Raw genomic sequence first — 27,168 nt, forward strand, 5'->3', positions numbered from 1 at the left:
TTTCCCCCCAAAGTCAGTTTAGAATCTGCATGTGCCTGAAAATTTACAAAAATTTAAAATGCTTTTGTGAGGGCTACTGAGATGGGCAGTTCATTGCCTAGATTTTACATTTTATGCTACTTATGTTTTTGCAATGGAAGGAATTAGACATGGAATATGGTCATTTTTAGATTATGCCCATGACTGTGGGAGAAGCTTTTGTGACTCTTATAAGTGGCATTTTATTTTCATGTTATTTCATCAAAATTCATTATCAAAATAACATACCTGTTTTTCACTTTGGTGTCATCAAATGCTACAGCAATATGGCTGTTCCTTGAAAGACCAAATTGCTTGCCACCTTCCAAAATGCTTGGTTCTGTGTCGGCAGCACAGGAATCCTGCAAAATATACAATGATCATGCAAACTTTGTATTTTTGTATACCACCTGTGTACAGGATGGAAGTCCTCCAACAGCTCAGGAATCAGAATATTTCTGCTAGTTTAGACGCTGGCCTTGCACTTCTCTGGTGTGTTGATGTCTCCCCAGGCTAGTGAAGTTATAAAGTAGTATGACAGGAACTTGCTTTAAAAGCAGAGCTCATTAAGTCGGTTGTAAAAGCAAATAAAAGTGATATATTAGCATTGCTGCTTTCATGCCATCAGTGGGTATTTACAAGATTCTTAAGTGATTTCAAGGCAGCTCGCTGTACTCCTCTCTCATATAACTGAGTTTTACACCATAGGATCCGTCTTACAGAAATGAGGTCAGACTTCAAATTTAAGGAGATGCTATCCTGTCAACTTCCAGTTAACTTAAAAATAATGAGCTAAAAGTATCTACAGATCTTGCACCTGTCAATGAGCCTTCATTTTTTCCACATATATACATATTTATATTTTTTTATGATTTTTTTGTTTGTTTGTTTAATATGTTGACGTTTCCTCTGTTGTGGCTAAAAGGCTCACACCAACGGTAAGGGAAGCAATTAATTGATTTATAGAAGGTAACAACTTTTTAAACTTCTTGAATCATCTAATGCAGACACTACCTGGCATGTAAATGAAGAACCCCCACCCTGCCTGCTTTATTTTTATTAAATTTAGAGTGATACAACAACAGCAGGTAAAACACCTCTGCCAGTATAATTTCCCCTTTTTAACATCATCAGGTCTTTAAATCTTTGGCCCTGAAGCTCTAGGATGCAGCTGCCTGGGGCAATGAGAGACCATGGTAATTACCAGCTCCTACTCATGCCTAGCTTTTGCCTCCCACTGAGAGTATTGTGAAGAAACCGCTTAGAAGATCTAACACAAGGACAACAATACTACAGGGAAAAAAACAATTGTTGATAGCTGCAAGCTCTGTTTTTAAGCATTGCGCCTGATGTCATTTGGAGTTGGTGGCAGTCTCTTATTTGAGCCCAACTCAGCGGGGACCTGCAAATTACAAAGTGCAGTGCTTTACTGACAAAGAACTCTTTCTGCAAAACATTTGGGAAATGTCATGAGTGACTCATCAGGCACTGAGATTTCAGCTGCAGAGGAAATTTCTTTCTCCCTTTCAGTCAGGTTTTCAGTGCTGTTGTATTTTTTGCTTTACACGTCATAGAGACCTTCACAACGGTGCAGAGAACTTCTAAAATTAATTTTCCACAATTAATGCTCTGTAGAGTAGAACACCATACATTAGGACACATCAATGTGCAAGAGGGGAGTAGGGGTGGGGGGAGGACAAGGAAAATTCAGCAGGTCCAAAGAAAGTTATGAATGTGTGATAACAGACTTCCAATGAGCATTAAACAGAACTGCATTCCAAAAGCGCCGGGTAGAATTGAAAATTATTTAATTAGTTTAATATTTATGAGTTTGTCTTTTAGCTTAATAGCTACATTAGTAATAGATCATATACGTATCAATCTCTATCTGTACATAATACCTTCTGTAGCATTTGGGCTTGTTAAAAGCTGGAGAAAAGGACTAGCTGCTGGTACTAGAATGACAGGAAAGAACAGAAAAATAAACTAATACATGCTTTCCTGTGGAACACTTTTACATATTTAATCTATAGAGGACACGTTCTGACATTCAGTTGACTCCTAGGCTGGTTTCTGTTAGAGAAGGCTCTGGCCCAGACTCTGTGGCTGCTCTCCTGCAGCAGCAAAAGCTACAGTTTTTCTGCATTTCAGCAGGAGGACTGTACGGAAATGTGAGATGTGAGGGAACGTGCTGGACACACCTATGATGGTTGGAATTGTACCAAGCATATAGCAGTTTATCATGGATAAATATTGATCAATAAAAGTCAGCATCCATTGGGTTGATGGGGAAATGTCAGTAAAAGAAAGAAATATCAATAGAGTGTGCTTGCAGGTTTTATTTAGAAGGTTTTATTTAGAACCTTATTTCTACTTTCATTTTAGCTAAGGACAGACAGCTTTAAAGCCTCCACAAGACTGCCAAGTTAGCACAGATTATTGGCCTATATTAAAATATTCTCGCTCTGTTTTCTCTGTAACAGCTTTAAGGTATCTTACATTTAAACGAGGCTGCTCAATAATCTCCTATATTACCTGAGAGCCTCAAGACTAAACTCTTCAGCTGCATTTTCAGGTATCAGGTACTCAGCTGGTAAATCAAGGAGAAGGAATCACAGTGAAAATGAAGAACAGAGAAGCCCACTGGTGGACTATGTCACACATTCTCTCCAGCCAGTGCTGTATTAGTAATCACAGGGAACGTAGAAAAAAGGGAACACGAGAGAAGCAGCACTCACAGCTCCTTGGATTGTGTTAATAAAGCAATGAAGTAACGCTTGGAAAAATGGAAGGTACCGTCATGGGGTCAAATGCAGGCGTAATGCTGGCACTCTTCATTTCAGCGGCAAGCGAGTCCTGAGAAGCAGTGAATAATATGAGGCAGAAGCAGCAATTACCCAAGCACTGGTCTCAGCTGAGAAACATTTTGGCACTCGCAGGAAGCAGTGACAGCAGAGTAGTGACCAATGTATTTCCCAACTCTTGTACTTCTAGATCATGTTGCCTTTAGTAGGGATATGTAATTTTTTTTTGTTTGTTTGTTCGGGATTTAACTCCCACTCTCCGCAAAAATACACAGTGGAGATTTAAAAGAACCTCTAAAAGGTCTTAAATGAAACAGATAGCTCATTCAGACCTCTTAAGTGGAAATGATTTTTTTTATGCTGTGTGTTCTTCATATACAGTATTTTTAAACTGGGCTTCTGTCTAAGTGTAATTGTCTCATTATTAAACCTTAGTTAATTATTATGTTGCAATATTTCCTAGAAAAATACTTTGGAAAACTTAAGCAAATGTAAAAAATAGTCCAGAAGCTTGCCTTATTTAATGTAGTTTCAGATTTTTGGAACACTAGAATGTCTCGTTTTTCCAAGTAAGAAAGTGGAATAGTGTTTTATTTGGATTTTTATTCTGAATACCAATTCAAGTTATCACTGTTCTAGATACTTTATACAAAACTCTCCTAGTTAACACCTGAAACTATTTCCATTTTAACAAAGAGATAATGCTCCAGTTTTCTCTCTCAAATATTTCATGCTCTTTGTTTTGACTGCACTCTTTTAGAACCGTGATCATTAAGACTGGCTAACCCTTTTTACTTTGTCATTGCATGGTTCCTTATCTTTGTATGATAACCTCACTATGCTGTGTATTTGCTAACATTTAACTACAAACAAAGACGGATCAGAGCCCTTGTATTACAACAACTCCACCTCGTGGGAGTTAATCAAAATGCTGTCCTGAAGTATGAAAAGGACAGTATACGCAATTCTAGGCCAGAGAGCTAGGTATAAGTATGATGGAATCACAGAATTTTTTGAGTTGGAAGAGACTTTCCAGATACACAGGTGGTTGCATGTGTTTTGGTGCCTGACAAGTCCTAAATAAAACCACACTTGTGTGTGTATTTGGGCAATTATGGTGGCCGTGAATCTCAAACATAAATTAATGGTTTCTGACAAAAGTTTGTACCATTAATTTGGTAGAAAAACATTGCTAGATATCCTACTTATTTTCAGGAAAACCACGTATGAATTCTGAAAATGAGGCAGGTAACATGGAATGAGTGATGCAGTGAATTCAAGTTCATTTCTCTCTTGCTGACAGAATTACATCCTGATTAATCCTGACTTTCAGCTGGTTTGGGAGCTCCTTCACAAATGGTTAAAAAAGCCAATCTGAGAGAAACTGTCCAATTTACTAACTTGGTTGCACCTGATATGTGTGTATGTACATACTACACAAACTAAACTATATACTGTATAAAACTATGGTTTGTATACATATGTAACAAAATGCAAATACCTTTTCTCCTCAGGGTAATTTCCTGTGGATATATTATTCATTTTAATACTTAAATATTTAAGCTTATATCTGTTTTGGACAGTCACCAACTTGTAAAAGATATGCAACAGAAGTTTCATCTTAACTGTCACTGTATAAGGATTCTGTTATTTAGCTTCTTAAGATCTCTGGCAACCACTATGGAGCTCGATTCAGCATTGACTGGGGTTTTGGTTGTAAAGTTCCAGGACAAAATTTATAAAATAGTGCTGGAGGAGTTGCCATATAAAACACCTTTAGTCTACCTGTTTCTTCAATCCTGTCACTGAATTGGCTGTTATCACATGCTACAGAGAACAACATAAGAAATGTTATAATGACAGGGATTTCCCACAGGAAAATTTCATTTCCAATTCTGATCAGGTATTGATGGATTTACATCCTGGTGAGTGTTCAGGGCTAAGTATGCAAGCCAAATGAAATTATTATTGCTACATCCTTTTTTAAAATACTGTTGAGACAATCCAAGCAAATATAATCAAATGGATTTCCATTATCCACACATTTTGCTGACAAGGTGTTCCCTATGTGGCATCTTGCTGAATTGTTACTATTTTTTGACAAATTACTATTGATGGCTCATTTTTCATTTTTGCCTCATAAGAAAAACTTTTCAAACTTTAACTAGGTGAAGTAATCTACACTTACAAGTGGGGACGATATAGATGTTGGAGGAGGTGGAGAGCCTCTAGCAGGAGGTGTCTCTGCTGTTTCTTTCTCTTCATCTGGCTGAGGTTGGATCAGGACTGTTGAATGAATTGGTTTATCTTCTTCCTCTGATGGCCTGGCCTCTGGTTCCAGAGAGGGACACCGGCCAATATCTGCATTTTCAAAGGTCACGTGTTGAGCGAAGTCCATGGGGCTGAGAACACATGAAGAAATCAAGGTTTGCTATTAGTTTTTCCACTACTTTGCCACCTATTTTTATCAAATAGCTATACACTGCAGTTCATTTCCATTTCACAGGACACGACTGCCAAGATTAAACCATCTGGTTTAATTACTGAGGTAAGACACTTAAATTAGAAGGGAAAGTCATCACTTGCCTTCCTGCCTACAGTTAGTACAGAGGCATGCATGCTCACTGGCAAGTTCTGTTGGCCTAGGAAGGCTGAATCACATGGTAGAGGGGACCTTCTCTCTCTGCTGGAGTGTGGACTAATGAGATTCTAATTTAAGTTCTTGATCTATGTTAAAGTTTTATATAAAAGAAAAAAAAGAGAAAAATGGACCTGCGGTAGAGGTTTTACTTTATTCAGTGTCCTCTTTCTTTTCACTTAAATATTCCTTCCAGATTATTGTAGTAAGTACTTTCCACAAAGTAAATTAATCTCCTCAGTATTTCTTAGAATTTGGATGCTCTTGGAGATCAGCCTCACTTACATAAAAGACAATGTTGGACTCCATAAATACCTATCACTGAGGTAAGCCTTACTGTAGTGTTACTGTTGAATCTTTCAGGTCTATTTTATGGTTAAACAGGTAAGCACTATATAGTCTGTAAAAGAGTTCATTAATTGTGCATCATATCACAGACAAAAATGCAAGGTCATATTAAGAAAACAGAACATGTTATAGAACTTGTTGTTATGATTTGCTGCAACAATGAGGCTTCTTTTGGTAGCCAAGGCATTTAAACAAACATCTGTTGGCATTAGCGCAACTTACGTGGCGTTAATGACGAGATTCCATATACAGCCCTCAAATGGTGGTATGTTTCTGAGAGGCGCAGTGTGAAACTGAGAAGAAGTACCCCCGACAAAGAGTTTCCTAACGGAGATGGGCTGGTCTGTTGGCAGTCTCTGAGACTGGACTTTGTCTTCATCTACTTGAACAATGAACATCCTGTAGGGGGAAAAAAACCCAAACATTTAAAGCAAAAAATACGTATTCTGGTTATCGCTTGTATTGGCATTACCATTTCGCACGCCCTATTTGCTCCTGCAGCAGCTATTACACTGAATGAACCCAAATGCTGTAATTAGTGATTTACACTAAATGAATATTAACCCTTTAGGAGGTTTCCAGTTACTGCTGTGCTTCCTTGGTAGATCTCCAACAGAGCTTGGCAAAATGGTGCTGCGGAAAGGCAGTAACATCAGCCTCTGGATGAACAGTAAGAAGTGGTTTGTAGTGTGACAGCAGTGAATGGCAGGAACCAAGCCTGCTATACCGTGATGCTACATAGTCATACTGTGCTCAGTGGGATGGGAACAGCAGGGGGTTGCTTTTCATACGGCTCCTTATTTCCTGGTTTGTACACGCTATTATATTCTTGCAGGGGGGCAAACTGCAGACTGCTCTGATTGCAGGAATCAACTGCAGATAAGCACTGTATGCTTCCTAGAAGATCTATTGGTTTTTTAATTTATTTATTTTTTTTCCCCTAAGGGAGATGGCAGAGCAGAATGTTTGATTCTTCATCACGCACTGATGCAAAGTGCTATACTTCACTCTCATGGGTACAACATAGGCTACAAGTTAAAGGCAAAGCTGTCCCACAGAATACACTGCTAAGGGCCTAAAGAAGATAAACTGTAGGCCTCTGAAATCACAGTACCACTGTCTGACCTAGCAGAGCCAAGAAATGGGGAAAAATGAGCAAACAAAATATATAAATGTGAAAGTATGTACCATATTTACGAAGAAACCTGTTAAAGAGAAAAGAAATTGAAAGAGTAGTTTTCCAAGCCATAGGATGTGTATACTGAGAAAGCAGTGTTAACATAAGTTCTGTGGAACCAACCTATAAAATAAGGTATAGCACTGAGAGTTAAAAAAAAAAAAAATAAAAAAAATGCTGTCTTTGAGGCCATTTACTATTGAATGATGGAACAATTTTTGAAGAAAATCTAGCTAAAGATGAGCTGAGTCATGAAGGTTGGATAATAACTACAGTATTTTTGAATGTGAATGTAGAATGTTATTTTGCATAATTTCTTTATATTGTAGAATTATATTTAATTCCTAATGTTGGGCATCAATGGAGTATTGAAAACGTTGATTGAAATGAGATCAATTTTCATACGTAAAATACTTGACTTTGTTATTTAGACAAGTTCTACACAGAACTGGATAGTTATTCAAGTACCTGAATTAAATAACTGACATACAGCATGTAAGCTTTCCAATTTCCTGATAAATGTGTGTGTGTGTTCATTTGGTCTGGAAAAAATGTAGAGTCAGAAAGTTGTACATTTTACAGAGGATTGGAGGAAGTGCATATTAAGTGTTTTGAGGGATCTAAGGAATCTCTAGGATTTTCCCCAGATCCCTCAGCAATAGAAAGGGAAAGATTTCTCTGGGGTCAAGGGAATAATTTAGGTTTTGTGAAGTGTCCCAGAGAGGATTTTTGTCTCCAATGCCTTCAGAGGAAGAATAGAGAAACAAGCCTGTCAGATCTTGAGTTATTCTTTGTGCTGCTGGATGGATAGTGATTGTTGACATCTTTGGCAGCTCACAAACATTTTATCTTATCTTTAGCCGTTACCATAGTAAACATTTTGGCACCAAGTGGAACCATACAATAATGTGCATTAGTTGTCAAACAGTATCCTATAATTACTTTAGAAGAGAAAGCAAATAGTTTACAATTACATGGGCAATTAGCCGTCTGGAGAGTTTTCAAATGACATCCCTCATATTTAATCAAATAAAGCTTGTGTTCACAGAGAGGAGGGTGTTAGTCTTAATTGATTGTCTTTTCCCTCCATTTCAGCCTATAGAAACTTGTGAAGTTCAGACAAATTGTGTTGTAACAGAGCTACTTAAAAAAAAAAACCGTGATCATTCATCTAACACGCATCATCACTGGGTGGCATTGTGCAGCAAATATGTCTCTGTGTACTCTCACAGGTCAAGCTACTGTACTTACTATAGCGCTGCTGGAAAGGATTATCTTTGTTGTTGAGAGCTTATTATTATCATTACTGGATAATTGTGTTCTGTCACAGCAGCATGTAGTGTTTTGCCTAATGCAATAGTACATTTCCAAAGTAATTTTTTCTCCCAAGGAATTTGCAGTTTTATTATTTATGAGATTTATTTAATAATACAAAAGAAATTGAGATAAAAAAAAAATCATACTGCCAAAAAAAAAAAAAATAAAAAAAAGAAATAAAAAGCAGGTTAGAGAGAGGATAGAAGTTATGGAAGGGCAACTGGGGACTAGACAGACCAGATCTATTGCTCAAGGAGGCTGCGGTGTTACCGAGCATATAGTGAAGCTTAGCATTCAGTGTGCTTGAGTAAGCCTCTTCAATTACATCTACCACATTTTGTAACATGCTGGCTTTACGTTGTCTTTCTAATTTCTTTTGAACAAAGCAAGAAAGAACAATGTAGTACACAGTGCACTAATCCATTGGATGTTGGTACAGTAAATGCCCACTGTACCAAACTGCTTGGAGCAAGGGTAATGTCAAGCCATAAATAACACTTGGTAATTCAATACCGCTGTTTCTAATTACTTCCTGAGTGATGAAGTAATAATAAGCATTTCTTATAACAGCTGAGAAAGGATAAAGGAAGCTAAGTGAAATTCTCTTTAAAACAAAAGGGTCTGAAAAGGTGTGCAATGGCTTTCCAGCAATAAAACAACACTGTTATTAATCTCTGACTGTGCATCTTTAATGTTTTACTGTATTTATCTGGGCACGATTGTGTATCCAACAATACATGGCATTTCAAAGGCAGTTACAACCTTGCTCTGTGGAATAAGTTTCATGTCAGTACTAAGTTCTGAAAAATTTGTATAAGGAAGGAATTACATCACATTCTTTGGTGGAAGCATTTGACTGGATTGCTGATGACACTGGTGCATTCATTTTTTAAATGATGTGTGCTGTGTGTTCTGTAGCACTGCTAGGTTGTTACCCTTTAGATCTTTCTATCCTCACAGAGTGTGCTCTGCCATCATGAAACTTGACAGCTTCTGGTCTGATGGTGATCCTGTGGGGATCTTGGATTCCAGTGGAGATATGTACTTCCAGTCGACCTCTGTTCAGGAACACTGCATAGTAAGCCTGCAATGGACATGTTGGTGTACGAAGGTAAGTTACATTTCAAAAGACACAATTTTACTTAGTTTTACATTACTATGTATGCTTTATTTTCTCAAGTTTGTTTTTAATTTGTTCACTGTAGTCAAAATATTGTAATTATAGTTCTGCTGCTGCTGCCCCATTCAGATTCCATAGTATTTTCATAATGATGAATGAGTGAGATTAGGCAATTCTGGAAAACCTCATCAGAAGAGTTAACTCTCTGCATACTTATTTGCAAGGAAGGAAGGAGACTTTGGACCTAAAATTGTTCTGATTTTTGATGTTCCAATGTCTGGATTTATACCTATCAAAATCTGAATAGCATTGGTCTCAGAGTGAGTTCTGCATTTGTAGGGCTGGAAAATCGCACTCACAGTTACTCTAGCAACCAGTAACATGTTGTAGTGGATATCGAGATCTAACCACCTACAGTTACTATAGCAATGCGTGTCATGCTCAATTCTGTGACCTGAAGAGCTGGATAATGATCAAGGAACCCATGCCCTGAAGTCAATGCCGTGTGAGCGAGTCTTAACAAAGAACTGTCCCTGCAGCACATTCCTTCAGATCACTGGGGGCTCTGTTCCAAAGCTGGTGTGAAGGAAAACAGTGAAATATCATTTCCCAAAAGAAAGAAGCCAAGTATTTTATCATCACTGTACTATGTCAATATATGATGTTTTTAATTATTTAAGACTTGAACAATTTCTAACATCCATCACATTTCTTCCAGTTAGTCATTTAGACTCTGCAGGTATTTCCTCTGAATAGATTGACTTTATCCTCTTCAGAAAGAATTTATAGTGCAGATTAGTATTTTAATGGAGAAGAAGAAAGACTGGAGCACTTTTGAATTACAAATCCCACAGTAATAATCCTAAGCACCAGGGGACTTACACTGCGCTGCTCTTAGCTGCTCTGATTTTTTATTATTATTTTTTGTCTCAGTGAAAACAAAATGGCTGTTATTTGTGTTTATATGACTAGGAATGAGAGATGTTTCCAGGTATAAATAGTGCACAAGTAATACTCAGGATGAGGACTCAAATTCTCAAATACTTAAACAAATAAAAACAACATGGAAGCAACAATGTGAGATATGCTATAAACACACATGATAGAAAAACAAATCTATTGTTTAACAACAAGCAAGAGATCACAATCATAGAATGGCCTGGGTTGGAAAGGACTTCAAGGTCATCTAGTTTCAAGTCCCCTGCCATGGGCAGTCACCAACCACTACTAGACCAGGCTGCCCAAAGCCACATCCAGCCTGGCCTTGAATGCCTCCAGGGATGGGGCATCCACAACCTCCTTGGGCAACCTGATCCAGTGTATCACCACCATCTGAGTGAAAAATAGATATCTTAATGTGACTCTTTATGAGAAAGCTGAAAAAACAAAATCCACAAAACCTACCTGAGCTTCTATCAAATTTTCAATTAAAAAAAAGGGTAATATTACAAACCTTTTTTCTCCAATTATTGAATTTTAAGTGAAGTATAAAATTGCAGCAGTGCCTTGGAACCAAACTGAATGGGAGAAATTCAGTATAATTGTGGGTTTTCTTTATCCTTTGCCTTGTACCTGTCCAGTCTGTCTGCGTTTTCTCTTCAAAGGGGCAGTTTTCCTTCCAGTGTTCCTGCGCTTTCTCCTGGGGGGAACAACTGTGCCGCTTGAGCCAAATAAAATGATTCCAGACTCATTCTTGGTGCTAAAGGAGAGGTTGATTTCTGTGCCCACATCAAAGGAGACAGGTGGCATTTCCACAAAGCCTTGCTTGGGGAAACTAACTGTATAAATATTCTGCAGAAGAGGACAGAGAAGTAGGATTAAAAACAGTGTATGAACAAAGAGAAACATTTACTAACTAAAATTTAACTAAAACGATGGAAATATAACTAGGGTGAAGAGATGGAAAGTAAAAAATTTAAGCAATTTACTTTTCAAAATATTGTGCAAACGTTAATTTATCTGTTTACATCTGCCGCATGAGGATAGTTCTTGAGTTTTTTCTTACAGGAATGCAAAGTTCTAATCTGAATTTGGAATATCCTCCCACATTAAAAATATCTGCTCAGAGGTGTTCTGGTTTTCTTTGTAATATGAATGTTTTCCATATAGTTAATACAGTAATATTTTGCTTTCAAATCAGTACCATTGATAGCAACATCTAATGTGAACACAAACTGGATTCTATTATTCTTCAAACTTGCTTGGAAAATACTCTCCATTACTCAATCATTAGTGCTACACCATAATTGCTTCGCTAAACAGCATTGACTTCTTAATGACCCAGGCTTGTAAATAAAGCATTCATTGCTTATGCCCTAACTCTTTTTGATGTTCATAGCCACTAGCACCATTTAAAGAGTGGAGTGTGTCATCAAATAATAAATCGATGCATACTCCTGAAAATTTTCTGTAATTTCTGCCAGTTCTTGCACTCTACCATCTGGGTAAGACTAGCCTATGTAAACAATTGTTTTCATAAAATAATTCACCATTTTTTTCAGTACAATAGAGCTGTTTTCGTATGTAGAGATAAAAGAGCACACCAGATAAAATCATTGCTTAATTTTACTGTTTTTTGAAGTCCCAGGACATTCATGTAATTAATCCAGTCTCTTTGTATGCTTTAACTTGACATACGTTAAATTATCCTACATATCCTGTTTTGTATATTTAGAACGTTTTAATCCTGCTGTAAAATGTTTAATCCAACCAGTTTTCAATCTCTGAAACCTCAAGGGTTTTAAAAAAACCAAAACAACAATCAACCAACAGCTCTTTCTAAGACTCACAGAAACAGAAGAAAATGAATACAGGTATGATTACTTTCTTGCCAAGAGATAATCTAAAATTGATGAAAACAAATATGAAATTCTAAAGAATTTTTTTGCTGAACTGCAATAAGATGCAAAAGAATTTGAACTATATGGTTGTTCACTGTTCAGCTTTACCATTATTAAACATTTTAGAAAATCCTACATTGGGTAGATAGTTTTATATCAGCTGTCCAGGAACAATATCCAAGAAGTAGGGATCTGGAAAACTGGCTTGCATGCTAATCAGACTCATCCATTTTTCTCTTAAATATACCAGTACTGACATTCACATTAGATCAATATATGCATCTAAACACATCTTGCAGAATTAACATGTTCTGTCCTAAAATTAGAAACCAGAAAGCATTTATACCTATTAAGACCAAAATATATTAAAGTCCTACTAACCTCCAATGTACATCCTTTGGTTAGGCCAACAAAATCAGGACTACTCAATATATTATATGGGGTCCTCGAAATTTCTATCTCTTTGAGGCAACCTGTGTATTTCTTTAAGTTTACTTCAGGTCTAAAAAAAATTCAAAAGTACAATCTATTTTCAAAACCAGACTTTAGTGAACACGTAGATACATGCGGTATTTGAGATGCACAGATGCTTGATTTTTGTTTTTAATTGCACACAGACAAACAAATACATCTTGCCTTCTACCCCCTTTCCACACATAAAATGTTTATTACTTATCAAAGATGTAACAGAGGATTCATTGCCTTTGTCAACAGACCCTTTCTTTCTTTCTTCCTTGGTAAAGGAGTGCTGTCACATTAAGTGTTCAAATGCAGTAAGCTAAGGCAAAGATAGATGAGGTAAGCAGTATCGGAAACCATAACAATGAGGAGAAACTTTGATTGGAACAAAGACGTTTCATTCATCTTTATGCACGCTGGATCTTAAAGAAAGAAACTTTTGTAGCTTACAACAGTTTTGGAGTAAGTATTTGCCAAGGTGTGAAATAAATTTCATTCAATATTTTTCACGCTTTAGGAATCTTTTATGTTCATGCGGACTGACATTAGATTTCTTTATATTTTGAGTATCTTTCCTATGAACACTGTTGTATATTGGTTTGAAACATAGGAAAGCACTTGACTTTCTCAAGCAGATAATGAAAATAAAACACTTGGGTTTGTTATAGAACCTGATTACTCATCCAAAGCATAAAACATTATTATAGAATGCAGATTTCCAGGTTTTGACTCATCAGCTGGAAGCTGGAAGAAATGAGAAAACCCCTCAAAGTTGCACCAAAACTTGTATGCTTGAGTGCAAAAATCTGATCTGCAGATTGCAGGTGTGGGAACACCAGAGAGAGACCATAATTGCTGGCAAGTTCTGAACCAGATTTGCAAAAAGAAAACCCTTACAAAGGTGATTAACAAAAAAACTGCTATTTGTACATGAGACAAAGAAGCACTAGTTAATTTCCCTCACAATATTATAGTCACCCATGAGTGCTGTCAGTTTAGTAGAATATCTGAATAATATGAACAGCTCAAAGAAAGAAAAATGAATTTGAAAGATTAATAAGGAGTTAAGACTGGCGAGACAAAAGAAATAACTCAGCTCCCTAGAAGGGAAGAGAAATTTAAAAGATTGTTAATTCCAAAATTAAACCATTTTGCACGGATACTGTATAGCTGCATGTTTCGGTACTGAAAGCCATTCTTTGCATTATAGCCATCCTAGCAAGCGCAGTGTATTTTCTGGCAAGTTTGCAGCCCCTATGTGACTCAAACAGTCTGTCTTACTGAAATAATCCTTATTCTGATATATTCACAATCATGTAAGTAAGTTGTGCTCATTTTTCTTTTATTTGCTGCTGTTTCCCAACAGCAAAACCCATTTGCTGTGTCCCTGTGAACAGTGCCCATACTTTCCCTGTCGTTGCCATTCAGTCCTGTCCAGTTCTAGGCTGCTCTCATGCTCTCTGGTTACAGGCAGCTGCTGTAATTGTTGCTTATAATTCCTAACCCATATGACCTCTACGTCCTTTTAAACATCTAATATAATGCTTTTTCACACTTCTTTTTTTCTTTGATCTCCTCCAAAACATACAAAACAAGGTGCAAGTTCATTCAGACCTCAGATTATTATCATTATTTTTTGTGCCACACAAGTAACATTTTCAAGTGATGACAAGAAAAGATACTGGAGCATGGGAAGAAATAATCTTTTCTTTGAAAGAGTGATTTTTTTTGGGTTGTGGTAGGGAAATTATATATTTCTAAATCAGGCCAGGAATTAAGCTGCAAGACAGTCAAGTTTGATTCCTCTCTGAAAACTCAAAACAAAACTAGTAGAAGCAAATGGCTGCAAACTGAAATTACAGTAAAAATCAGGTGACATCCTCAATCATTTCCCTACCTCTTAAACTCAGAAGTAGTAAACTTCACAGTCTGCACCTAGCTTTCATACCCTCCTCGGTAATTAATTCACAGCCTTGGAGTGCATTGCTCCTTTGCTGACCCTAGACAATGCATCTCTCATAAGCTAGAGATCTTAAACTTGGAAATACAGCTTGCTATAGCTTTGCTTCCAATGCATTCCAGGATAATAAACAAACACAGTTGAATTAAGCAGCTGTGTGAAGAAAATAGAAGTTATTTGCGTAGGTGTGGGCACAGCATGTGACATGACAGCGTTAAGCACTTGGAAGCAGCTTTGCTTGTTGCAGCAGGAGCAACTTGCTGAATTAACAGCCTTAGCATAACAGCTGGTATAAATACTACCCACACGCTGCTACTGCATAGCTGCTTCTGCATTCAAGCTACACTTACTAGACATGCAAGTCATGCAAGTAATCTGATTATTTTTACCTTGCTTTCATACTATGACGAGAAAGAAAAACAAAAACAAAAAAACATCAAAATTATGTTAATTATAACTAATGACACTTATTAACAAGGTTCAAAATATTTCACTATGAAGTAGATATGTAAACAATACATAATGGATAGTAAGATTCTATATACACTGTCAATGTATGGTAATTAGCAAGGTTATTCTGCAAACAAATACTTGAAAATGTAGTACATCAGAAAGCTTTTATATTCTATTGCTGTATTTGGTCATGAATAAAAAGCAAATAACGTAAAGGAATTTGGCAGAACTGACACAAGCTGACAATTACAAAACTGGGGGATGCAGCATCTATTGTTTGTAGCAGTTCAGCTTTGCCTTAGTCCCTTCTTCACTGTTTGACTCTAATTTACTATAACATCCATCTTGCACCAATGACTGATGAATTGTAGCTGTAGGCAAAACGATTACCAAAGGTCCAAGTAATTGTTGTATGCTGATTTTCTGAGCAATCACAAAAAAATTGCCAAAATACAATTGCTCTAGACATTTTATTATGTGCTGGTGTGATTTCACAACTACATAATGTAGTGTTAAATCTCGTGTAAAACAGCTTACATCTTAGTACTGCTGGATGATTTGACATCAGAGGCTAGCTGTTAATCTAATAAATTAACAAATATGTCCATTCTTTCAGTTGCAGAACAGCCTGTAGACTAATTACAACACTTCTTGTGCAGAAGACAACTTCAAGGCTGTCATTATACCATGTAGCTAAAAGTGACATAGATTAATGAGTTTGTTTCTGTGTTGCTCATCTGTTCATTGTCGCACAGAATTGTTATGTTCCTGTCATTGCAAAACTGCTGAATATTCATTTGAAACTTAAAAACTATTTAAAACCACATAATACTAAATTCAAGTGTCTCTTATCTAGTTACTTTAGTTTATTAAAGTTTAACAACAATAATATGCAATTAAAAAAAATAAATAATGGGAATTTTATTGGAGTAAAAGTTCAGGTTCAGGCATTTAAAATGAAAAGGTGGTCATATTTCAGTCTTCTTAATATTATGTATATCAAAAGGAATTTTAGGAGTTTATGTCTACAAACTTATTTTTATAAATAATATAATTTTTTTCTAAAGACAATATTTTTAGATGTATTCCAAAAAAGTGGTCAGGTGCTAGAACAGGCTGCCCAGAGAGGTGGTGGAGACACTGTCTCTAGAGTTGTTCAAGAAACGTTTAGCTGTTGTACAGAGGGACATGGTTTAGTGGGAAATACTGGTGATAGGTGGATGGTTGGACTGGATGATCATAGAGGTCTTTTTCAACTCTGGTGATTCTGTGATCTGGTGTATTCTTGTGTAGTATGTATAGTGACCCTGTTTAACTAGAAATGTGTACCAATTTATCAGTAAATCCACAAGGAATAGTTTTCTACTCATGCACATGTTAAGCACTCATGCTCAATTTTTATGCAGTTGTAGGGGTGTTTCTGTATGGTTGGAGTAATAAATTCTATTGATCAATTAAGAAAATAGACTTAAAGCCAACTACATCATGATTCTGCACAGCATCAGAAAGCTATATAGCATATAAAATCTATTTGCGTTGTATCTGCGTAACTTGAGCTGTGAGTAGCATTGAAATGCGCAAGTGATGAAGTGTTGGTCTGGCAGTATAGAGTACACTGGGAATCTACCATTTACTTACAGCAAATGTATTTGATAAATGAATACAGGAGATAGGATTACAGTGCATTTACATCCCTTTTCCAAAGATGAAGAAATTGGTTTGAGTCATGTTACCTTAGGTTTCTCAGAGTCGGTAATCCACCAAAATATATTTTCTCATGCCCTTTTAAGTTGAGTCCAAAGTGACTGCCTGTAGAGGTTGTTGCTATGGTCTCTTCTTCATTGGTGTCTATGTCTACAATTGATATGTTGGCTGGAAGAGATATAAGATTTGTTTCAAAACATCAGACATTAAAAATGATGTCTTAGCTAAAATAAATAAAATAAACAAAAAAGGATAAATAATTAGAGGATTTGCAAGAGAAGGAAGAGGTAAGGAGAGTCATATTTTGAAGTTAAGGCTCTGGATTTCCCCATTTTTGTCAGTTACATTAGGGGGAGAGACCCACACTTTCCTCTGTTTCCATAACAACCTCAGAAGCTATAGCAATTCTGTATGCTTTAGTTATTTATATTTTCCAAACCAATTTCAGTTTGGTATTTGTGTCAGTGAAATTTGGAACTAACATTTCAGGACAAAATCAAGACAGAAGAGATAATTTTACATCTAATTTGTGATTTCAGTCCAAAATTTGACACTTGAGCAGGATGTTTTAGAGTACAATTTTTTTAAGGATTATTATGATATGCCTAAGAGATTTGCTGTCCATCACTTTAAACCATTTTCAACCCAAAGCACTCTGTTGCTGTCATGTTTAATCTCAATCTGAAGTCACAAATGAACTGTAAGATAAACAATATACAATCATTATATTTAAATGATTATTCCATCCACATTTTCAATGTGTGGATTAACACAAAATTTAAGGTACAGTGAGAGAGACATGGCACACTGAGAAGTGATGAATAGCCTCCAAGGAAGAAGGGAACATTATCCCTTAGGGATGCAAAGAAATTTTCATCCTTCCTGCTTTCCTTCTTTCTTCCATCCTTCCGTTTTTCTTTAGGCAGCTAAATGGAAGAGATTACTTAAGGTCTGCAGGTGAGCTTGTTGTGGACAGAGCCTTTAAAGAGAGAAGAAATGTGGAATGCCAAACCAAACTACCCAGTTTTCAGGAGTGAAAGAATCGAATGGGGAATAGACTTCTCTTCTTTGTCTTATAGTAGACAGACTAAACATAATTTTCATTTCTATACCAATAAATTCTATACAAACATATAATGTGTTTGAATGATATGAAGAAATTACAATTGTGTGACATGGTATTTTATCTTAATATTTTCTGAGTTAAGTAGGGACTAAGAAAACAAGACATACTTCTAAATCTGTGGAAAATCTATAGGTGAGAGCTCCAAGAGCTTCTGACCACTGGCCTGGCTCACAGGTCCACATCATCCAAGTGACAAGAGTGAGTCTGTGTTGGAGATGTGAAGGCCAGCCCGAGAGCTGGCAATGTAGGGATCAGAGGAGGAAGAGCATTTTTCAGCACCCTTGGGGACCCAGGAGATTCAGAAGGCAAGATGACTTTAGCAATACAAAAGCACTGAGTGTGCCACATGAATTTGGCTCCGGGAAGATTCTACCAGTGCCATAAATAGATTACAACAACAACAGAGTTTTGTCAGCCAGCATTTTTTGTGTCCTATCGAATGCCACCACTTCACATTTTGCGTAAATAATAGGTTAATGAGTCACTGGCAGTCTTGAAGACATTCCAAGTTGCTTCCATGCAGATTCACAGCACTCTGTAGTTATTAGGGAATTTATGATGGCTGCTGTGTTTGTCTGTTGGGATACTGTACTGTTAATATTTAAACCATTGCTTTGGGATATGCTGAGTATGAAAGGACTGTAGAGCATAAATGCTATTGCTGTCCTCACAAAAATCATGCAGGACTGTTTTATTAATTTGAACATCAGTGAACTGATGAAAAAGCTTCTCTATTTCTCCACTCAGAAGCTTTGTAGAATGTAATTTACACAGCTTATAGCAGAATTATGTGTGAAAATTAAGCTACCTGTGTCAAAAGAATATCATAAAAGACGCTGCAGCCACTCAGGTGCATCCCAGCGCACCTGTAAGCTAAGCAAAAGGAGTTGCTAAACCACTAGAATTTCATAATTTCAGGAGTTTCAGACATTTCCTGCCCCCCGATCAGACGCTTAGCTGTACTAAACAAGGAACTGGGAAACCCATATTAACACCACAGGAGCTCACCGTGCTTCTGAATTCTTGATAGAGTAAAAGACTTCCATTTGCCATCATTATGATTTTGGTTGCTGATTACAGAAGCTGTACCTGAACCCAGATCGTAGCTGACTTTTATATGCCCACCGCTGAGTTCTACACTCATGAAATCCTTCTGTTAATAAAAAATGATTAGATATACACATACATTAGATACACAAATTACAATTCTTGTTCATTTTGATAAGATGTATATGACATTAAGTAAATGATTTTTTTTCTAAATGACAACATACAACTTCCTATAAGCTTTAAAAAAAATCTATTTAGGTCTTTACTGCCCAGGACTGAAGTGCATGAAAGCATGCTGCCAGCAAGTTCTTTTTCTCCTCTCTTTTTCCCTTTGGATTGATGATTTAGTTGGAATTTTGCTAATTTAGCTGGATTTTTTTGCTGAAATGTTAGTCTAGATGATCTCCAGAGGTCCCTTCCTATCCCTCCAAATCCATAACTAATAACAGTGTATTTACTACAAATCTCTGCTAGATTTAAACTTGCAAGGTAGAAAACAAGAGCAAAGATGGTAAAATGGGACTGTTTACCAGGATTTCCAAAGAGCCATATAGAGCTTTAAATTCTTCTTCTCATCAACCACTGATAATAGTACTTAAGCTATAACTAAGATGTCTGACTGGAGCAGTGGTATACACTTTAGTATCTACAGAGAAAGAGCTGGTACATTACAAGGAGAAGAACAAATAGCCAGGGGACTGGATAGCCTGAAAGGCATTAAGCAAGTAAGAGTGGAACTAAAGCCCCAGACATGAGTGTATCAGAGACATGCCAGTTTTAGAAGTTTAATAATCATTTTGCTCATGGCTAGCTTCACATATGATCGGGTGTAGAGGGATTGAAAATAGTTTACTGTGTGCTGAACACTTGTGCAAAACTGAGAAAAATGTTATGTATATGAACACAACCCTTTGTTCTAGATGTTTACATATGCTGTGCATGCATCACTAGAAAGTGCATCCTCGGTGTTTTCATATTGTGGGACCATATTTTAAGTTATAAACTGTACTGGGGACCCCTACTTTCCAGATACCAGTGTTTTTCCATAAGTTCAGCTAAATAATTTTTTTCATAGAAAAATAACATAAATTAATTATCCAAAATAATTACATAAATAATCTCAAATAATTACCCTAATTATACTTCTAATATTCAATTATAAAATTAATTATAACAACATAAGTACTTCATTATCATAATGTTATATTTTAGTAAAATCCGTCAGAAGAAATGAGGCAGCACTCTCCTCCTCAATAATTCCAGCAATTCTGATGATCTCTCCCAAAACGCAGGAATCTGAAGTAACACTCGCTTGTCCTGCATTGAGGGCTCCATAATTCTTCAAGACATCACTGAGGACTGCTGTGTGTAACTGACCCATATGAAAAGGATAAGGAAAGATAGACAAAGAAAGGACTGTCTTCCAAGTCAGACTTGCAAATCGATTTGGATGAGAGATGCTGAAACCAAGTTACTTCTGTTTCCCAAGAGGATCAGGCCAGACGTTTTTATGAAAAACTTCTCCCATTATCCACACACATCTGCATAAATAAAAATCCCATGTAGCTTTCATAACTAATATTTTTGGTTTTTATTTTAGCAGTAAAAGGCACCATTTGTAAACCTTATTAAAAAAATGCCATCGCTGCCACATGCTATTTGCTGCACCACTCAGTTTCCCTTTAATACCACTTACATTAAACACACTTTTTCCACAGATCAGCAGGACTTCTCCCTGAGATTTGTCTCTTCCCATATTCTCTCTCACCCTGCTACCCACCATGGTATTTTAAACCATAAAAATTATAACCATAGTTGGTAATGCTTGAAAAAGTAAACATTTGAGATAAATTTAAATTCATTAATAATACCAAAAAACCTGGAATCTAACAGCTGGATACTCAGTAACTACCACAGGTCTGTAAAAAGAAGGCAGTTAGCATGCACACTGTAGCCTTGTCTTTGCTTGGAGATCAGGCAGCATCATACCCATAGAGTGCTATACTAAATTCCTATTTGTGTTCACGATATGATGAGTTAAGTCATTGCAAAGATAGCTTGAAACCTGCAAGTAGTGTGGAGGTTCATTGTTCTTACCAAGTCCTCAGTAGCAAGATACATCAGCAAGGCATTGGATGAGAAGGTCCTGAATTTGAACATGACTGTGGAAATATTAGGATTCCAGCGGATCGGGCGGCTCACTACAGCATAGCTGTCACCATCAAACTGGACTGTTCCTTCACCATCTGCCACCTGTGGGCTGAAAAGGAGCAATTCAAACCATTTTTCTTTGCCGTGTGAAATTAAAAGGGAAAAAAACATGTGGAGGTGGAGGAAGAGAGCAGAGCAGGGGAGCAAGGAGATGCCTTTTGGGAGTCTTCCTGAACTTGGTTTGATTTTGTATCAAACCCTCATTCTGACAAGTGGGGCTACAAGGTCAGCTCACCAGATGTTCAGCAAGAAAGCACTACTGGGAAGAAGATGGAAAAGGAACCTGTTGTACTCATCTTGTGGACTATAGCTGGTCATTATGCAATCCTTATTATAAAATAACATTCTTGTAGTAAACCTTGGTTTTGTTACTGTTAGGGACTTTACACCTTCTGGAGGGCCCCACACTGAAAACTTTGTAACCTGTGATTCTTTGTTTACCCACAAGCTACAAACATTGCAAGAGGACAAGTATCAGTCCCTGTCATTACAGAAAAGATGAGGCTGTGAGATTGTTTAATATGATTTTTATGATAGACTCTTGGCCATTTGTCACACAGATCAGATAGCTGGATGACAGCAATCTTTTGGTTTAATAACAAACAATTATAGTTGAACAAGAGACCTACATGTGGAATACTGGCTAGGAGAATGTTTCTCATTTAACTTGGCACACACACAAGGATGTTGAACATAGTCCTCTTACCCTACATAACTACATTTAACAGTTTTTTCAAATAGATTTTGCAGGAGAACTTTCTGAAACAAGAAAATTAGGTTAAGGTAAAAGTGAGATTTTAATACAGTTTTCTATGAATTTCAAGTCTAGTATTCTTTTTTTTTTAATCTTCCTCCCACCCACTCTACTTCAGGCAAAGAGGATCTACACTATCACTAGTGAAATGAGAAAATTAAATTTAGGCAGAGACACATATAAAGTTTAGATCTCACTACTAGTACTTGCTTGGAGCTGAGATATATACATCATCATGCTCCGTAAGTTTTAACTTAAGCATCAAGGGCCTACATTTATAGTCAAGGAAATCCTCCAGCATTTCCGAAATTGTGTTCACAACTGGAATTTCCATCATTTTGAAAGGGCAAAGCCTTAGCAGATGTTTCAAAAACTAGGCTGCTTAATTGAATACAAGTCTACTTTTAACCTCTCTGACTGTCTACAGTGACTTTGCCTAATGTAGTGTGAGCTCCACACTATATATTGGCACTGCTAAATTTGCTAAAAATCAGGAGTATCTAACAGGGCAATACTGCTTTTCTGCAATATGTCATGGTGAAGGCCATAAACTGGGATGTGAGAGACTCAGAATCATTCCTTAAATGACAATCTATGGAATAGTCTCAGATACATCTGTATGGGGGCTTTCAGCAGTGTTGCTTTTGATGCTGAATCATGGCACAGAAAAACATCTCAGTGGAAAAGAGGAAGGAAGATGGGTCACAACCCTTAAAGTACAAAGACCCACTGGAAAGGTCCTTCTTTTTTGAGAAAGGAAACCACTTTCCTTTTTGTGTCTCTGCTCACTATGCTGGTGGCTGTGAAAGCTGTGCTGACACACTTCACTCTGCCCTGTTCTGTATGATGACCCACAACACAGCTGCAAAATCCAGTTTGTGTGCCAGACTCTGTCCCACTGTGGATCTCACCATCCCTCATGTTTTGACTAACTTTGGCCACTAGTTAGGTGGAGTCTTTGCTTCACAGCACCACTACACCACTTGAACTCTGTTAATATACTGACCACTTTTTAATGCAGATTGTGTGCTTCTCTTGTTGACATAATTTCAACATAACTTCGTATTTCTCACAACTCAGCTTTCTGAGCTGTCTACTGGGACTTGATAGTTGCTGCAGAATTTTTACAACAGACCACAGCATCCCACAGACAGGCTTCGAAAGGAGCAATACGTTACCTACCTGACGGCACACCCTTTGCAGTCACCCTCGATATCCCTGAAATTCCACAGTCCTATGGGTTTGCTGTCTAGAAAGGTTTCACCCATACATCCAGTGAAAGTGGTGACTCTTACAGCATCTGATTTCTGTAAGAGAAAACACAATCACTGTTAGAACTCAGTGGTGATTTCTATATCAGAAGTGATTTACTATATGTGTAAATCAGAAGTGATTTACTATATGTGAAAGCAAAACTAATACAAAGACAACAAATACCGGAAGATGTTTCTTATTATTTCACATATCAAGATTAATATGTAATCTATTTAATCCTCTAGAACAATTGAACGACAAAACGGAGAGATAAGTTTTGTATCAGTCAAGATGGAAAAGCTCATTTAATTGAGACTTAGGCCTACGCAGAATGATCCCTGAAGAATGGGGACCTGCCCGGGCTTTCACATCACCACCTGCTTCTCAGCCATCTGGAGAACTGCTTGCTTGCGCTACTCCAGCAGCAGACTGTTTTTGAGGTTTATCTGTGTTTTCGTTTGAGATATCATGGAAAGAGCTACGAAGAATCTTGCCCACAGTACAGCTAGCAAAATTCACCTGTTCTTAATTCTCAAAAGCCTGGAATTTGAGTATCCAAACTAAAAAACTGAATACGTGAGCTCAGCTGGCTACACCTGTAAAGGTCATGCTGAATTTTGGATGCAGAAAAATATGCAGATAGCAAAGCAATTTTAACTTAAAAGGCATTAAAACTCATTAGGTTAGGGTCATACACACTGCGTAAGGCTCATTCGATCATAACATGGTGCTGTGATCAGGTAGGTAATATATGATTACACACAGAGTACTTATCTCAGAATGATCTTTCTAAAAATACCTGACTTCATTTAAATATCACTTCATCAATACAGCTGATTGAAAAACTATTTACTTAAAACAGACAAGCACCTGCTGTTTTCCATACACCAATTATGAATATTAAGACCTTGCAAGAGAATATGAAGAAGTGCAACTTAAAAATATTCCAGCAAGAATATGACTCAAAAGACTTAATGTTCTGATGATATTTCCTGGGGTAATTGGGAAGGTTTTAATTAGCAACAAGTAAGAACTTAATGTCAGTTCTGAGAAATTCATGACATGTGAGTATCATAGTCTTCTACTCAAGTAAAATGAAAGATGTTTTTAAAATCTGAAAGTGAGCATTCTTTATGTCAGTGATCTTGCCAAATGTCCAAAACACTTCACATTTTTAAACAAAATTCTCAGTTAAAAGCAATATTTTGTGAACATGAAAACTGATGATAAATATATATTTTTTAAAGTAAATTTACCATTTATTTTCTTTTATTCAGACTGTGTCTGAGCAGAGCAAGTCTGATAATGTTTAAAACCCTAGATAGGAAATATTCCAGTTGTATTGAACGTACAATACATTGTCTTCCTACCTCTGCTCTTCTCTTTCTTTACCTGGGGGGAAGAATCATGATTGTTTTCTCAAGTTGAAAAAAATTAAGAAATCTCTGAAAACGTCTGGAGAATTCTTACTGAGTTTGAAAGGCACTGTTCAAGCATCAGATTTTCTGTAGCTTTTATAATTTCTGTTCAGGTTCAGTACTTCACCTCAGACTTTATCCTAAAACTGTCTTATGTGCTCAGTAAGTGTGCACATTACCCACCTCTACCTCACTGTCTAATAAAGAGAAAAATAAAAAAAATTTAGGAAAGAGTTTAGGTTTAAACATTATTTCATTCCAGGCCCTTTTGTCTATCCCAATAGATCAAGAGCCCTTAAACTCTCTTTGTTCTTGAAATTCTTTGCTATTCTTCTTTATCTTAAGTACACACTCCATCATTAAGCAATTCTTGGTAATTGAGCATTATTTAAACAATGTTAGCATTTAAATAAAAACCCCAAATAATTACAAATAACATAAAAAAATAAAAATGAAATAATAGGCACTAGATAAAATATTACATATTTTAAAACTCAAACTAAATTAAATGAGATGACCTTTGTGGTGACATTTCATTAGAGTGGTAGGTGTGAGCTTTGGGCCTGGTTACTCAAAGAGTAGATATGATCTCTGTCTACACCTTTGCCTCACTTCTTCTACCATTAGGCTGCAACACTAAGAGCATTTTATTTAACAATAAGAGACTTGTAAAAATGAAAAATGACATCAAGGAAAATATACATTATTATTAATCCAATGTAATAACTTTGCCATTGAAATTAGGACCAGTCATGAGACTAATTTATGACATGACATTCTATGCCACGTGACATCTATTCTCTGGATTTTTAAAGTAACCATGAGAATATTTTTCGAAGTAGAATTGAAAATCAAAGCTCTGAGAGCCAGCATTAAACACATAAATGTATATAAATGGTGCAATTACATTTCAGCACTTGTCCCACACGTGCTTTGATAACTTGCAAGTGAAATCTAAAACAAAAGGGTGGTTAAGCACTGGCATAGGCTCCCCAGGGAGGTGGTTGAGTCACTATCCCTGGATAGTGTTTGGACGTGGTGCTCAGGGACATGATTAAGCGGAGGGTTGTTAGAGTTAGGGTGGTATGGTTAGGTTGCAAATTGGACTTAATGATCTTTGGGGTCTTTTCCAACCTGAGCAATTCTATGATTCTAAAATTCAAATAAGGTTTGGGTTTAGGTTAGCATTTGAGTTTGAAGTTTCACAACTCCTTCAGTGGATCACCCAAAGAAAACAGTCCAGAAGTACACATCACTTACTTTTTACAGTCTTAAAACAGTCGATGAAGTGTAAATAATTTATCAACCAAACTCTCAAGTATTTTCCTAAATGTGAAATGATGAAAGGGTTTTCTTAATCAGTTCTGGCACTTAGAATTGGTACATGGGCCAATCATCCTGAGTCAGCAGTCACTGCAGACTACAGTAACACATTTCAGTGGGGTAGGCCAAAAGAACCCTACAGCCTTTATGGACTGGTGTTTTTTTGAGCTTTTGGCCATTGCACAGCACTGCAAGCACAGAACATTGTCAGTTTTGCTCAGTGGAATATTTATTCCACTGAGTCATTATGGCAAGTAAGAAACACAATAAAATGCCAATGTAAATACATTTGTTACTGATAAAAAAACAGCAGTAGAAATTGATGTTTATCAAACACAGAAAAAAAACAAAACCAAAACAAAAAAAAGAAAAGAAAAAACTAAGAATAATTTTTAGGTGTGGAATATAAACCAACTCTCTCCAGTTTATTTCCATTGCCTCTGAAAATGCAAATCAAGGCACAGAGTACGTTAAGCTAGTGAGAACATTCTTGTTTTGTAAGGATCACTGTTCTCTGCAGTATAGAGCCACTTTTAGGAAATGATGATTCAGTAATTGTAAAAATACGTTTGAAGAGCTCTTGTTTATGGCAGACATCATACACCATACCATATCCAAGCGGACACCTTTAGTTGCCTCTAGACAGAAAGCCTACATGTTCTTAATAATTTCTCAAGAGCACAAATACTACTAAAGCACCTCCAACAATGACACAAGCATACTAACGCTTACTATTTTTACTGTAAGTAGTAATGGAATACAGTAGTGCCATACAGTACATTACCTTTATTTTTCCAGTTAAACCTCCAACAAACAGCAGGGCATTAGCATCTACATCCAAAATGGTATATCCAGGTGGTGAGACACTACTGAAAGTGGCTGGCACAATGCTGGCTTTGGGGCCATCCAGAGCTCGCACTGATATAGTGCCGTTTTTCCCAGTCCTAGACATTTTAACAAAATAAGCACAGGTTCAGTAAACCATAGTTAAATATGGTAAGTAGTCTGTTTTAGATGGCATCTTTTAATAGAGGCATGTATTACTGATCTGGCTATGTTCCACTTTGATACAGGTTAACAGACTCTTAGAATTGTGTAATTTAAAGAGAACATCTTTTCATCACCTCAATATTTTTTTAGCACACAATTCAATAGACATATGGAGTGGATCATTCACTGAAACAAGAAAACTGT

At 36.7% G+C, this 27,168-nt stretch overlaps 1 protein-coding gene across 1 annotated transcript; it reads right to left on the reverse strand.

The window, feature by feature from the left end:
• Positions 1 to 212: 212 nt before the first annotated feature.
• LOC100545053 (laminin subunit alpha-2) lies at positions 213 to 26,926 on the reverse strand. Its single transcript, XM_019613540.1, has 13 exons — positions 26,759 to 26,926; positions 23,162 to 23,286; positions 21,112 to 21,274; positions 18,973 to 19,117; positions 16,868 to 17,006; positions 15,071 to 15,082; positions 12,644 to 12,764; positions 10,995 to 11,213; positions 9,238 to 9,386; positions 6,031 to 6,207; positions 5,011 to 5,224; positions 2,815 to 2,874; positions 213 to 380 (listed from the first exon to the last, which is right to left on the reverse strand). The coding sequence occupies exons 1-13, from the start codon at positions 26,924 to 26,926 to the stop codon at positions 228 to 230; spliced, it is 1,845 nt and encodes a 614-aa protein (XP_019469085.1). The 3' UTR covers positions 213 to 227.
• Positions 26,927 to 27,168: the final 242 nt, after the last annotated feature.

This window comes from Meleagris gallopavo, chromosome 2, assembly GCF_000146605.3.
Source record: "Meleagris gallopavo isolate NT-WF06-2002-E0010 breed Aviagen turkey brand Nicholas breeding stock chromosome 2, Turkey_5.1, whole genome shotgun sequence".
Taxonomy (NCBI): domain Eukaryota; kingdom Metazoa; phylum Chordata; class Aves; order Galliformes; family Phasianidae; genus Meleagris; species Meleagris gallopavo.

What these genes read in the sequence shown, in the direction of transcription:
- LOC100545053 (XM_019613540.1), bottom strand. Translation starts at nt 26,926, where the DNA reads ATGTCTAGGACTGGGAAAAACGGCACTATATCAGTGCGAGCTCTGGAT. An exon ending in AACGCAGACAGACTGGACAG is followed by an intron (nt 9,387 to 10,994) that starts GTACAAGGCAAA and finishes TGTCCATTGCAG; the next exon opens with GCTTACTATGCAGTGTTCCT. An exon ending in AGGATAGAAAGATCTAAAGG is followed by an intron (nt 6,208 to 9,237) that starts GTAACAACCTAG and finishes TTCCCCCTACAG; the next exon opens with GATGTTCATTGTTCAAGTAG.